General features: G+C 39.1%; 1 protein-coding gene across 1 annotated transcript in view; it reads left to right on the forward strand.

Moving 5' to 3' along the window:
• Nucleotides 1-1,598, forward strand: part of LOC108796999 (otopetrin-2-like) — a 31,967-nt gene extending 30,369 nt beyond the window's left edge. Inside the window, exon 6 of the mRNA XM_018568568.1 lies at nucleotides 1,394-1,598. Within this exon, the coding sequence (XP_018424070.1) occupies nucleotides 1,394-1,564 (171 nt within the window). The 3' untranslated portion in view covers nucleotides 1,565-1,598. The remainder of the gene's footprint in view (nucleotides 1-1,393) is intronic.
• The last annotated feature ends 13,889 nt before the right edge of the window (nucleotides 1,599-15,487 follow it).

Here is a 15,487-nt window from a genome sequence, read left to right on the forward strand (position 1 = left end):
AGGGGAGCAATCGGAAGGCCAAGATACGGGTGAATAACTTTAGGTCCACATTCAGCAGTGAGATTGGTCTGTAACTAGCGCATTGCGCTGGGTCTTTGCCCTCCTTCGGAATGACAGATATCTGAGCCCTCAAGGAGTCTCGAGGTAGAGGATGACCCTGCAGGATGGAGTTATAGGCTATAACAAATTGATCCCCCAGTAGGTCTGGGAACTGTTTGTAATAGGCCAGTGTGAGTCCGTCTGGTCCAGGCGCCTTGCCCGGTTTCGAGTCTTTCAGGGCTTTGTCTAATTCAGCTCTAGAGATGGGTGCTTCCAATGCCTGGCTATCTAAGTCCGTCAGGCAAGGCATACCCGAGACAGTCAGGTATTGTCGGATCGCCATGATTCGGTGGTCGCGGGAGTCTGAATCTAATGTTCAGATTCAGCTCTAGAGATGGGTGCTTGGGTGCTTCCAATGCCTGGCTATCTAAGTCCGTCAGGCAAGGCATACCCGAGTCAGTCAGGTATTGTCGGATCGCCATGATTCGGTGGTCGCGGGAGTCTGAATCTAATGTCGGGTGTAGGTTGTAAAGGTCCCTGAAGAAGGCCTGGAATTGGGCCGCAATGTCGTCTGACCGGGAAACCATGCGGCCAGATATGGCACGGAGTGTGGGTATGTAGGAAAAAATAATAATTATAAAGGATAAAAAACAGAACAAGTCATCAGTTTCCACAACAAGCTGTAATGGCAAAAATTATTATGTTAAAGCCCAGCTTCAGCCCCAATTTTTTTGTTTTTGTTTTAAAGCGAGAAGGGTTAAAGCCTTACTGTCTGTAACCCTATTGGGGAGATACTCTACATTTTTAGTAGGGTTGGGAAGAATAAGAACTTCTAACAAAGTTTTTATTGCAGACTGTGCCTTCCGATCCTGGTCCCCCCCCCCTACATACAGGTGTCACAGAGACAAAAAGTGAGGGGAAATCTAACGAGTAGGGTTACAAACAGAACATAAAACCTTACAACATTTTTACTCTTCCCTACTCTAGCTAAAAAAATATATTTGTCATGAGTTAGGCATTAACTCCACATTGCAGTGAAAAAAAAAACACAGTAATAAACATATTCAAAGAAAGTTTTCATAAGTAATCCTACTTACTGCCCCACTATCATCATTACATAACATGAGAGAAAACAATTACCAGCAAAAGAGGAATGTTAATGGAATAAGAATGATATATTATTTATGAATAAGTAATACTTTATGTTTGATTCACCTAGTTTACTGTGAGGAAGTGAAATTCTTTGAGAACAAACTAGCAGACATCATGCTAATATTATCATATATGACTTTTTATAGCAGTCATTGCCTATAGACCTGAGTTATTTATTGACACACTTGTCATATTCCCACAGTTCTGGATTATGCCAGCCTTCGGAGCTCGGATCAGGTTTGACTCAGGACTGGAGGTGAATTTTTATGGTTTTTCTATGTGGGCTATTATCACCAATATTTGCCTCCCCTTTGGAATTTTTTACCGGATGCATGCTGCCGCCAGTCTGCTGGAACTATATAGCATGTCCTAGAATGTCTACAATACTATCTGCTCTCTAGAATACAAGACTTCTCTGTACTACCAACAACTTAGCTGCTGCATAGCTGACATGTAAAACAACCTTGGGATTTAAAAGAAGAACCTGTTCAGATGAAAAGGGCTTGTGAAAAATCTGGACTGTGAAGTATTTTTGGGACACTAGTTGAGTTGTCACTGATCTAGAGCAAATTGTTCTTTAGCAAATGCTTTGCTGACTTTTGTTCTCTGCAAGACAGTAGTCCTGTCAACTCGCAATTCTTATAACAGGCCTTACTGGTGAGTTCTTTCAGTGGGATTGTCTAAAACAGAAGCATGTTTAAAACGCAATACTATACAAATTATATTGTGTCTAGCTTGTCTGTGTAGTGCCCATAACCATTGTTAAGGTTTTAGGATAGTCCCATTACATTGAGACTTTTTGTTGTAATGTATTAATAGGATAATGCTTGATAGCTAGAAAAAAAAGATTAGATTTCTGATATTTCCCATAAAACCCACTAGAATGCTAGATTTAAGAAAAAACTATGTTTAGCACATACTGGATTGTTGGGTAAAAAATACTAAAACATAAATCGCATACTTTATGCAACTCAAACAACTTAATTAAAATTTTTATCTTAATAAATCGAGTGATAATGTGTACTGAAGTTATTTAAGGTTTATATATAGTATTTTTTTAATTTCTGGATTGATTAGAGGAAGGTTAGAATGCCTGTGTGGTCTTTATCATGGATTATGTTCCCTATCCTGCGAAAAGCTCTCTCTGTTTTGATGGCACCAGGACAAAAATTAATAGCAAATCTAAAACGTTACCACTGTCAAGCCAAGAAGAAATATCTCCTACTTTGGAGAGATTTTCTTTCACTTGCTATTTTTGATCTTGGACAAGAAATAAAGAAGAGTTTTTCTTTAGGCACACAGAAAAATTGACATGAGCTAAAATTTATTCCATTACAATCCCTACCAAAAACTACAAAAATGTTGGGCTTGGTACTTTAGGGATTTGTATGAAGTATTTTTGGGACATTGGTTAAGTTGTCACAGGTCTAAAGCAAATTGTTGAGAAATTTTCCATCCAGTGTATAGCTGGGCAGTTGATATTTACACAGCACTAGCAGAACTAGATGGAATTTCTTATGTTCCTCATTACCATCTAGGGGAATATTTATAAATTAGCCCCTTTATGTTGCAAGAAAAAATAATCATATTGAAGTCTTTAGTCATTTTAGACACAGCACCATTTAATAACAGCAAGGTTACAGCACTGCTTTACTATGTCTTACAGTTGTATGCAGTCCAGCGTAATTCAGGACTGGTAATTTCAGGGATTTCGGCTGGGATTCAATCTGAAGTCCAGGACCGGAGTTGCTGCTCCTAGACATGCACTCTTACTATTACAGTGAAATGCAATGCTTCTGATTTTAGCTTCAAGGGGAATTCCATTCACATCTGCCTGTAATATAGATCTATTGCTTGTAGATAACAGCTAGCAAAAGATCATTATTATAAGTGATCTGTTTCTGCAAAAATGCATTTAGGAGCTGAACAAGATCTTCCCTTACTTCACTCAGCATCTCATAAAGAATAAGTGTTAAAAAAAAGCTGATGTAAATTTAATATAAATCATGATAAAATAAACACTCCTTAAAGTGACACTAAACTCCGGAGTTAAATCTTAAAAATACATTTAAGTATCATGACTATTACCAATACTGTACCTTATTTGTCTATCACTCATGTGTGGATCCTTAAATCATTTCTAAATTCATGCTGACACTGTCCTTCCTTCTGGAGGGTGGCTACTTTTGTTCTCCATGGTCCCTGTGTGTGTTGTAAATTAGCCACCGCTCCAAGCTCACTCTTGGGATAGACTGCAATCTCAATAACAATTAGGAAACGAAACGTGAAATTGTAGTCCATCATGGGAGCAAGCTTGGATCGGTGGCTACTTTACAACATACATAGCAACCATGGAGAACAAAAGTAGCCACCCTCCAGAAGGAAGGACAGTGTCAGCATGAATTTAGAGATGATTTAAGGATCCACAGATGAGTGATAGACAAATAAGGTACAGTGTTGGTAATAGTCATGGTACTTTTAAGTTTTAACCCCTGAGTTTAGTGTCACTTTAAGGCCTCATTCACACGGGTAACGGCCAGCCCATAAAGATCCGTGCTGCGTACACGGCCGTATCGGGCAGCTCCCGACTGTATCTGGCACGGCCATATCGGGCAGAAGAGTTGGGCCTCATTCACACGGGTAACGGCCGGCCCATACAGATCTGTGCTGCGTGCACGGCCATATCGTAGGGCAGCGTATGGCCGCATGCACCCACAGAGAAGGACAGGCTGCTGCGTACAAATCACACGCAGCACCTGTCCTTCCCGGGAGCTGCCCGATATGGCCGTGCATGCAGCACGGATCTGTACAGGGCGGCCGTTATCCATGTGAATGAAGCCTAAGTCTTCTTCATTCAAACAAAGCAAAAAAAAATCTAAATGTTATTACTTACTTTTTGAACATCAAACAGTCATAGAAATGTTCACAATATCTTTTCAAGTTTTGCAATTTCAAAATGGCACCATAATGCCAATTCCACAAACCTGAGTCAATCTTATATTACTGATAGAATAATAATTTATTTATAAACCGATAAACACTTGTGTGCAATGTGATGTAACAATGCAAAAAGGAAAAAAAGCTCTCCTTAACTAAAATTGACTTTGCCACTCTACATTACAATCATGCATACTGTATGTGGTATCCATGTGTTCATAAGACTTTATATATTGTAAATGTGGGTTAATATCTGGAGTTGTGTTTATTACAGAGAAGACGTGATGAGAAAAATGATTAGAAAATGTATGTTTTTCTCAGTATACTAATTTTCTTATTTCTTAATTGAAGTCACAAAGATCTCATATAATTATGAACACTTAAAGGCATATTCCACCTTTTACAAAAAATAACTCCACATACATTATTATAGAAAAAAATGTGCATTAATTATTTGTTTGCATAGTAGCCCTAAAAAGAATTGCTACTGCAATCAGTGGATCACAGCTGCAATACTCAGGCTTCTGCAGACTCTTCCAAGGTATGTACTTTCAGTTAGAGGGATGGGAGGAAGTGCCAATGGGCTAGTCCTTTGGCCATTGGACGACAGGTCCTCTGACATCACCACAATTGTAGTCCATTAATATAACAAGTCCCTCTGCCATGGTGGCAGATGGAACGTGTAGTCTATTCATTCTCAGATTCTGTGATTTCAAAAGATGCCTGAATGTTGTGGGGAGAAGAACACCATGGCTCAGGTAAAGGAAGGGGTAGAGGGAAGGATGGGGTAGGGGGTTAAGCATGTGACCTTGCTTCATGTTATACCCTAAATATACCCTAAATATGGGTGTAACTTAAAACATGGTCTACAGAGTAAACGTAGCCTTTGATGTAATTTCAAGAATAATTTTCAGTCATTATAACCTATATCATTCATTAGAATAACATTTAATGGTCCTTCCATTAAGGTACTTGTACTCTTATAGAGTGACAACAATATGTCCCTGTCACCCAGTTGTCACTGTCACTCATTGTGAAGACATGCTCCACCATTATCACCATCAGGAAGCTTGTCCTAAGCAATGACATGCAGGTGGCACTGGAGTACATATAGTAGAGCAGCAGCACCGATGTGAAAAAAAAGGGAAAAACATTTTTTTCCAAGAAAAAATAACACAGCAGTTGGGGTATGATACCGAATATTTGAGAAAACTAAATGTCATCCAGTTAGAGGTTGCATCTACTATAAATACTCAATAAATGATATGCATTTTTATCTGTTATCAATATAAAGCTCTGCCTCCAAAAAGCAATTTCATAGGTAAAACAAGAAATGAAAAAGATCCCTTTTAAGAAAAGTTTAAGACATGTGTTAAACCTATATGACAGAAAATGGTATTGTATTGGGTAGACATTAGCACATTTCCTAAAATCAGCCAATCCACTGTATTTTGTGAGATTTTTTTTTTGTAGCTTTTCCCCTCCTTTATTTTTTTTAGAAAGCCTTTTCTTCCATAAACAATAGCAAAATGCAGAAAGCCAAAATGTATACCTTACTTTTTTATAATAACTATTATCTGAAGCGAGTAGGTAAACACCAGCTGGGCTCTTCTATTACACCCCCCAACCCCTCCACAGAAATATATATTAATCATATAACTTAAACATTTTGAATAGAGAGGCCAACCCTTTACACACCATCTTTTATTTGGGGGCTTTATGCTCCAATACGATTAAGTATTTTATAGATTAATTACAGTATTTGGAGAGCAGGAAGAATTGAGCAAGATGATTTGATTAATCGAAAAGGACATGGAATATACACAGATTGTAGCTCAGAAGAGGGCAGGTCGAATTTAGACATATAGTTGAACCTTTCAAAAGTAATAATCTTAAATCATGAAAATATGTGACTTTTGGATAGAATAGCCATATTGCACAGCGGACACTGGCAGAACTAAGGGTTGGATGCACAAACAATGGGAGGATTTTAAATGATTGCAATGACCATTGTAACTGCTTTTAAACAAGTTTTTTGATGTTGTGTTTTTTGAGAGGGTGAATCATAACTTTTCAGTAAAACAAAATGTGGATATTTATCAAGGTTTCTGTTTTTTTTATTGTGATGATTGGATGGCTAATTATTGCAAAGCCAGAAAAGGGTAAAATGCTATTAGGTTAAAAGCCTAGTAGGCTCAATATAACACATTTAGGTCACCATCACTTACCAAGTATTGACACAGAGCTACATGTTGAAGCTGATGCCAATTTCTAAGAGAAGGTAGACTGGGAAAAACAGGTGTTCTGCTCTAAAATACAGTGCACCCTCAGTACACATATAATATTTAAACCACAAAAAGAATGTGTTGGACAAATAATCCCAACACATTAGTAAAGAGGTACTTGAAGTGGCACTAATCTCAGGAGTTAAATCTTAAAAATGCATTCAGGTACTTATTCTTATTTGTGCATCACTCGGCTGTAAATCCTCAAATCATCTCTGAAGTGGTGCTGACACTGTCCTTCTTTCTGGAGGGTAGATACCTTTGTTCCTCATGGTCCCTGAGTGTGTTGTACAGTAGCCACCGCTCCAAGCTTGCTCCCCTGATGGACTACAATCTCATGTTTTGTTTACTAATGTCTATTTAGATTGTAGTCCATCATGGGAGTAAGTTTGGAGCGGTGGCTACTTTGGAACACACAAGGGGACTTTGGAGAACAAAAGTAGCCACCTTCTAGAAGGAAGTATCTATGATCATATTGTGATTTATAGAATCATGGTCAGAAATAATACATGGAATATTTTTGTGTGCATGTACATATAGGTATCACGTACGATAAATTAGTTGTTGATTCTGACTTTCTAGGGTTGCCTTAAAAGTTGAAACAGAACTTAATATCCTTACCCCTTACTCTCAAGAGGGACTTGCTATTCTCATGTGAGGGCAATAATTATTGAGATATATATTTAATAAAGTGTTGTTGTTGGATACATATAGAGGCTGATTAATAAAGGAGTTTAGAAACTTCACTCAACAGTTGTTTGAGCATCCACTTCTATTATCCAATCATATGGAAAGCAGATTCCTGTTCACTTTTAATGCCCAATAATTTTCTGATGAAATAAGCAGAAATTTGTTTTTCACATGAATGACCAATTTTAAAATTTAAATGTATTCAGTGAATATTCTCAGTTATTTTAGTAAATCAGCCCACAGTGTTGTGTACAAGGCTAGTTTTATCTTTTGTTTGAAACCCTTCTGGAGCTATTTTACAGAACCTCATGTGGTCCATGGCTCTTTACTGTTTCATGAGGTAATTTTAAACAATTACTGGTTGTACAAGGTGTCCCATTTTAAAACACCACCTGACTCTTCTTTAATTTTTGATTTGTGAGGCAGTGGGGCAAATAAGTGACATTAATCTAAGAGACTTATTGTATTTAATCGAGTGGTGCTATATTTAACTTTGTGACTTTACCCAACACTGTGTTTGAAAAGTGTAGCAGTAAAGCTAACAATTTTTGTCTTTTTTTGTGTCTGTAAAAAATTATTTCAAAAATTGGTCAACAGTACTAATTTGTTGCTGTGGCTTTTGCTGATGTGTTTAAAGTTTATTTAGCTAAATGGTAGGGGTGAGACACAAGAAGAAAGATGGCTGTGTGTGTGGCAGTAGCCACAACAAATGTCATTCTACTGTCCTTTCTACCCTAGGTAGAGGGGAATATGGCAAAAGGAAAGTTATTGCTAACAGCAGCATACAGTACATTGGTGCTAGCAGCAACTGGAATCACTTGGTCCCATCATTATAGAAACAAAAAAGCTAAGTGAGTCAGGAGTTGTTCTGAGTTTTTCCTACAGCAGGGCTATTATTTCTAGCCCAGGAGATGATATTACCAGAAAGTTAGCTTTTTCCACTTCCCAGCTGCAGTGAAGTTGGCCTATATAAGCATTCGAACCCTATAACCCAGATAGAGGAAGTTGCACCTGCCCATCTTTTAGATCTCCACAGCAAGCTGAAACTGAGGCAGCAATAGAGCTGCCTTGAGATGCCCATTGTTTACAGGTCAGATGACTACCATTCCTGAAGACTAAGCCCTTACATGATCCCTAATTCATTATTGCTTGCCTGAAGATGTTAAAATGAAATGACATGAAACAAATAAAATAGATGGTAACACTAAAATACTGAATGTTTCCCACTATAAACAGCATCTCAACCATCAGGGGGATGTGAAATATATAGTACCAACTACATCAAAATTCCAAATATGTATACCGTTTTAATATATCAAACACAATGAATACATAGATACCAACACAAACATTTAGAAACATATAAAAAGAGCTCTTGTTTAAAAAACACGTGGGGGCACATGCATATCCTATATATAGTCATCCCTTACATATAAGTAGTCCAATGACAGTGCTGTACCTTTTGTATACATTATGATTGTTGTCTTTAGATGAAACTGATCTCATTTACTAATGCAACAAATTTAGATTCCATATGTTGTCTACAATGTACTGCTTCAACTTCCAATAAATAATTTAAAGATTCCAGATGGTGGACTTCTTGCACATTTTTTAGAGACAAATGTTTCAGCATATAATATCCACAATATAATAGGACTCAATTTAGAGATACACTGAACGCTGATCAGTTCAGGACACTCTTGTACTTATTGAATAGAATGTTCCCACAGATATAGCTAATATTAGCTAATATTAAAACCCCAAGTCTTTGGGATTCAAATTAGCTCCTCCACCGATGTTATCCACTGGCAAGGAATCCTTGCATTGCCACAAAAGGAGATATTACAAGGTATATCCATGTTTGCACACATCCACGATGTTCGAAAGCAAAAAAAACATGTCTATCCCAAATATGTAAATATCAAATATTAGGTATTGCGTATGTTCAAAATGATGTGTTTACTCTGTCCCAGATGTCAGGCACACAACATTAAACAAATCGCTCAAGTAGATTAAGAAACACTATGGGGTCTATTCACGAAGCAGCCGAAGGATCTAGCCGTAGCTTCGGCCGATCCTTCGGCTACCTTCGGCCCCAGGACCCCTTCGGTTTAGTAGAACCGAAGTGCTGCTGTACGGGCTATTCACTATAGCCCGTACAGCTCCCGAACTTGGCCGCGCGGCACGGCTGAGCCGCGCTGAAAGCCGAAGCTGGCCGAGCGGCTGGCCGAGCGGCCGGCCATTGGCCGGCCGACAATCTGCTTCTGACAGCTGGGCAGAGCCAGCCGTGATCTTCCGGCTGGCTCCGGCCACTTGCAGACAGCTAACCAGGGACACTGATCTCCAGACAGCAAACTCTCCCGGGTGCTCCGGGGGTCTCCCGCTCCCGGGCGCCAAGGAGAGAAACACTGCATTTTCTTTTTTTTCCTTTATTCTGACACGGAGCCATGTCAGAATAGAAAAAAAATTATAATTTTTGGCCATAGGAATGCATTGCTAGATTCCTATTGGCTATTTCAATTTGCAATAGCCAATAACAAACTAGCATTGCACCCGCCCTCTGCTGCAGTTTTCCATCAGGTCCCCACTACTGATTGACAGCAGCAGAGGGGGGGTACAAAAGCTAGTTTGCTATTGGCTATTTCAAATTGAAATAACCAATAGGAATCTAGCAATGCATTCCTATGGCCAAAATTTGTTTTTTTTCTATTCTGACATGGCTTCGTGTCAGAATAAAGAAAAAAAAAGAAAAAGCAGTGTTTCTCTCCTTGGCGGCAGCAGAACCGCCGGCCAATAGAAAACTGTTGGGCGGAGCTAGCTGTCATTGCTTGCTCCGCACAATCGTTTTCTATTTATTTTTTTCTACTTTTTAAACTATTTTTCTGTTCTGCTCTGTACCACAGAGGGACCGAGCAGAACAGCCGAGCCAAATGCCGCTCAGCAGCATTCGGCTATTCACTCACTGCTGTTCGGCATCTATAAGAATAGACCGAACAGCAGCGGGTAGCCTGCCGGAGGTTCGGCTTAGCCGATCCAGAGTTTCGAACTCCTTCTGCACTTTGGGTCTGCCAAACATGCTGAAATCAGCCTGAAGTGAATAGCCGAACAGCGTTTGGCTCCCTTCGCTTTAGGTCAGTCTTTCACTCGGCTGCCTATGGCAGCTTAGTGAATAGACCCCTATGTGTGATGGGGAGTTGATCATCCACAGCTCCCTGCTACACAGTTCACCTCCTGAACTGTCTGACTGTCATTGTTGTCGAGGTATGATACAAAAGCACTGTTTATAACTTTCTTATGTCGTGGATCTCAAATGATGATTAGCAAACCCAAATTGGGTTTTGGGCATGCACTGGATGTTTCTCTGCCAATCTATCACACAAGGCATAACATTCTTGGAAAAACTTGGAAGAACTATCCTACTCCTTTTCAACATTCTCATTACCAGAGCTATCAAAGGTACAAGGAAAAAAAACATAATGGCCTCTGCCGCAGAGGCATGCTAAGTCCGTAATGGGCAACATACAGGTGAAACTCGAATAATTAGAATATCGTGCAAAGTTCATTTATTTCACTAATGCAACTTAAAAGGTGAAACTAATATATGAGATAGACTCATTACATGCAAAGCAAGATAATTCAAGCCGTGATTTGTCATAATTGTGATGATTATGGCTTACAGCTCATGAAAACCCCAAGAACCCCAAATCCACAACCTCAAAAAAGTAGATTATTACATGCAATCAATTAAACAAGGATTGTACATAGAACAATATCGGACCTCTGAAAAGTACAAGCATACATATGTACTCAGTACTTGGTTTGGGCCCCTTTTGCAGCACTTACTGCAATTACTTTTGCACGATATTCTAATTATTCAAGTTTCACCTGTATATCAGCTGCAGGGAGCCTACAGACAAAACTGGTAACTAGTCATTTGTCCTCTGCTTGCCTGTTTGGGAACAGCTTCCAGAGTTTAGATCTTCTTTAATCAAAAAAAGCCGTGACTAATCAGTTTTAATGAAGGATGCTAATTTTAAATCACCTGGAACATTATTTAAATTATTACGAAGTAACACAAATGAACGTATTGTATTTACATTGCAGAAAATGAATACTGTATTACATATGCAGATTTCAAGGTGTGAACATTAAGATTAAGATTCTTGTACCTGACAGTATCATATGATTAAGAAGACATAAGCACATAATACAGCAGTGAATGGAACACATAATGTTATTGCATCTTTGTACTACTCCCATACATGTTCCCCTGCCCCAGAGGCAACACTGCAAGCAGCATTCTGGTATGATAATGTTTCCTGAAAAAAGTCAAGAAGCATGAATGCAGTGAACCTATTTATATTAGCTGCTTTTTTACTCAATTTAAAGCATACTGTATATAAACCAAAACTTTTGTTTTAGTTTTGGATAGAGCAGAAAAGGGTTCAAACCAATGTCATTTGTGGAGTCACAACAGGGTCAACTACACAGTTGTCACTGGGACAGGTTGGAATATTTCTCTTCCTTTTACTTTCTATGCCTGTGACTATGGTTTGATTTACCATAGGATTGAGCATTTGTTCATGTTACTAAGGGACAATTCACTGTAAAAACACACCAAGAGAGGATTTTCTTTAAAAAAAATTGAGGTTTGAAAATTCCATAGAGGTTTGAAAATGGCAGTCGTTAATGAAAATAGTGGTCCTTATCTTTGTGTTAAAGCATGAAAGCACAAAATGTGAATTGAGCCAATAGGGTTGATTTACTAAAAGCAAATATACAGTTCACTTTGCAAGGTAAATTCTACTTTCGTAGGGATTTTTGCCTTAGTTTAGTAAATGAGGTGAAGCTCTGCTGACTTCCATCATCCAATCATGTGCAAGCAAATGTTGTTTTTTTTAAATTTCCTTGCATGTCCACATTCACAAAGCTAAAGGTAACATTAAATTACATAGTGAAAATTATACAGTGGGGGGTGCAGCAGGCGTCAGGGAGGAAGTCAAGCCCAGGTTGCTAAGAGCTTTTAGCAACCTGTTATGCTCTGTGCGGTGCGGCTTCCGAACCAGCTCACTGATGTCACCGGTAGCCAGGAGCTGAGCCGGGCGCTTGGACGCTTTGGCTTGCATCCAGCCGAGTTTCTGGCATTGAATAACGTCAGTGAGGTGGTCAGGACACTGGACAGAGCCACTGGCAGTGTTGTCCGGCATCCACCACCCCTCCTCCAAAGGACAAATCAGTACAACAACTGCACAGTGTTCCACCGTTCCCCTCCTGTGACCATTCACTGCCAGCACCCCCCCAAACGACATTTCCTTAGGTGGTGAATACCTTAGGGACAGCCCTGGAAGAGCCTATTTGCCTTTTGTTTTAGTTTTTAGTTGCCTTTAGGTTTAATTAACCCCAGTGTGGTATAAATAAAGGTATTAGTAGAGAAGAGAGATGAGAAACTTGCCCAGTCTACCCTTAAACTCATATCAATCTGCAAGTCCACTTGTATTCAGTCTTCTCTTTCGTTCTTTTTGTTTTTTTGCATTTAACATTTACATAACAGATGATATCCTGTAAGCTACCAGTCCAGGACTCCAGGTTGGGGTCCCTACAGCTGGACCTAACTAAAAGGGTTCCCTGAAAATTATTACACCTCAAAATGACTTGTTCCCAAGGATAGAATCAACATTTGTGTAATTTCTCTTTTCCCATAAATTTGTGAAGTTGTTCTCTGGATTCAGGAGCTAAGACCAATCCCATGGGATGTCCTGTACACACACTCTCATATTTCATTGGTTTATTCATCTAGGAACATTTGAAGAATCATTGCTCCTCAAAATGTAATGTCTAATGAAATGTATGTATTTATTTTTACAGAAGAGGAGACAAATCCTACAAAAATGAAAGTGGAAGACTCTGTTGATCTACTACCTATGTTTAAAAAAATGGTAAGGATTTATTTTTACAAAGGCAAGCTACACATGATGAATGCCCTCGCATTGCCTGTACTAGCTGGTCTGCAGAACGTACAGGTTGTTTTCTGCGCAGAGTGGCTGGCAGGTATCATGGGGAGAGTGGCCACGTTCATTTTTTTAATTATTATTATGTTCGGAAAATCTAAAAGAAAAGGAATCTATCAAATAAGCAGAATAACAAGAGTAAATATGCCAGACTGCATATTATTGGTGAATGTTTGCTGGCTGCAAATTGGTCCCATGCATTTCATAGCATCTGTTATGGGCATCAGTTCACTCATATCTATTTATTCGTATTATTACTAGCACAATACAGTTTGTACAAAATGTAGCTGTTATCAGAGTATACTCAGATTAGTTTCAATTGCCTGTCATGGCTGTTTATTGTAATATGATAGATGGTTGTTTTAGATAGTACTGCCACTACAGAAGGTAGCACCATGAAGTAAATAATTAAACAATTATAACATTAAATTATAATCAGCTGTTGGCACATCTTATAGACAGATACACATAGCTGTACTCTGCTCCTTTACAGTAGATTAATATACTAGAACAGTATATTAAAATGTTATTCTCTATGCAAAGACATATTTGATGCACACCCTGAACCTGTCAGACACAAATATCCTAAAATGTAAAATTATGATGCATGTTTAGCTTATTTGTATGACTGCCTATAGCAGGCTCAGTATATATATATACGTCTAATGTTCTGTGCTGTCCATTCTTATATCTCTGACCTATGGTTTTGAGTAGGGATGCACAGATACTTTTCGAGTACCAGTGCAGATACTTGGCATTTTCATGAAAACTACCAGGGTTGATGCGGTTGCAGCTGGGACCTGGCTCTGGCACTCCACCACTGTCCTGAAATCATTAGTCTGTATTGCTTTAGAAAAACTGTCACATGACAATAAACAAAAATGTATCAGTACTCATACTTGTAAGTACTCGGCAAGTACCAGTACTCGTACTCACAAAACTGGTATCTGTGCATCCCTTTATTTATCTTTATAAAAACAAAATCGTACATTAAAACAGAGATGTACTAATCCCAGGAGCTCCGCGTGCTCCTTACAAATGACAGCTGCCTCCTAATTTGTAAATTTTTATCTAGTGTAATCTTGGAGCTCAAAGGTATCGGTACATGTACTCGTACTTGTACCGAGTATTGTACTTGATATCTGTGCAACCCTAGTTTTGAGGCATAACAATAAAGTAATGGAGCAACTAATGGCCTTGTGAACAACCTACCTAATTTTCCTAATAAATGTTTCCCATTGCTTTACAAGCTTTCATCGTAACCAGCAAAAGTCAATTAATAAATGCTTATGTTTGTGTTCCATATGGACCATGTAGATAAAAATTAATTGCCATTATAACTGCTTTGGCAGTATTTTATTTTTAGCGTTGGATAGGGAATTATAGGAATATATGTGGGGTTTTACTGCTACCCAGGGCTCTGAGAAATTTTCCCTTACTTACAGTCACGTTGAGAAGAGTTTCAACAGACAGGAAGTGAGAAAAAAATTGTAACAGGGACACAGACAGAAATAAAAAGCTGATGGGGGGTTCTATCCTTTTCCTACTCTACTATACATTAACATTTGTATTTCTGTCATGTTAATGTTGAAGATTTTTGTTCACTTCCTGTCTGATGAAACTATTGTCACTGGGGCAGAACATTAGGATAAATCTCTCCAATGGAGTCCAAGAGAGCAGTAGAACCCAACAGGGGTTTTATTCTTTCTCCACTCTATCCGAAAATAAAGAATAGAAGCTTTGGCTGGACAAACACTTTAAGGCTGGCTGGGTAGTGTCTGCTAACTGTAAAACTATAACACTCAAAATCGGCTGAAATGTTTATAAATGTTTATGCATTAGCCTTGCCACCAACTGTTCTTTCAATGTAGTTAGACCCTCCATCCTTTACTCTTAGGATCACACCGACTAGATCAGACTTATAGAGAAGGGTCAAATCAGTGACATATTATTAGAACCATTTTTATTACAATGTTGACATTCTATACTGAAAAAAAACGGAAACATTTTCATGATTTAGTGCACGTGTACCATGCAGGCAGGGCCGGATTTACTCTCTCTGCTGCCCCAATGCCAGGATCCTCAATACGCCCCCCTGTATGCAGGCTGCATCGGCAACATCGCTGGGATCGCTTGTACAAAACAAGTGGTGGCTTCCCCGCTGTACATGTAGCTCTGCTTGCCCAAAGCAGGGCTAAATGTAGAAAACAAATACCCGCCCGGCACCCGGAACTGCATGTCCCAGGCATCGGGAGAAAGGAATTCCACACCCCTGTTGCCCCTCTACTCCCTGCTGCCCCAAGGTCGGGCCTTGGTTGGCCTTGTGGGAAATCCGGCCCTGCATGCAGGGACAAACCAAAAAGAGATCTACAGAGA

The sequence above is a fragment of the Nanorana parkeri genome, unplaced genomic scaffold, assembly GCF_000935625.1.
Source record: "Nanorana parkeri isolate BGI_ZX_2015 unplaced genomic scaffold, ASM93562v1 scaffold32, whole genome shotgun sequence".
Taxonomy (NCBI): Eukaryota; Metazoa; Chordata; class Amphibia; order Anura; family Dicroglossidae; genus Nanorana; species Nanorana parkeri.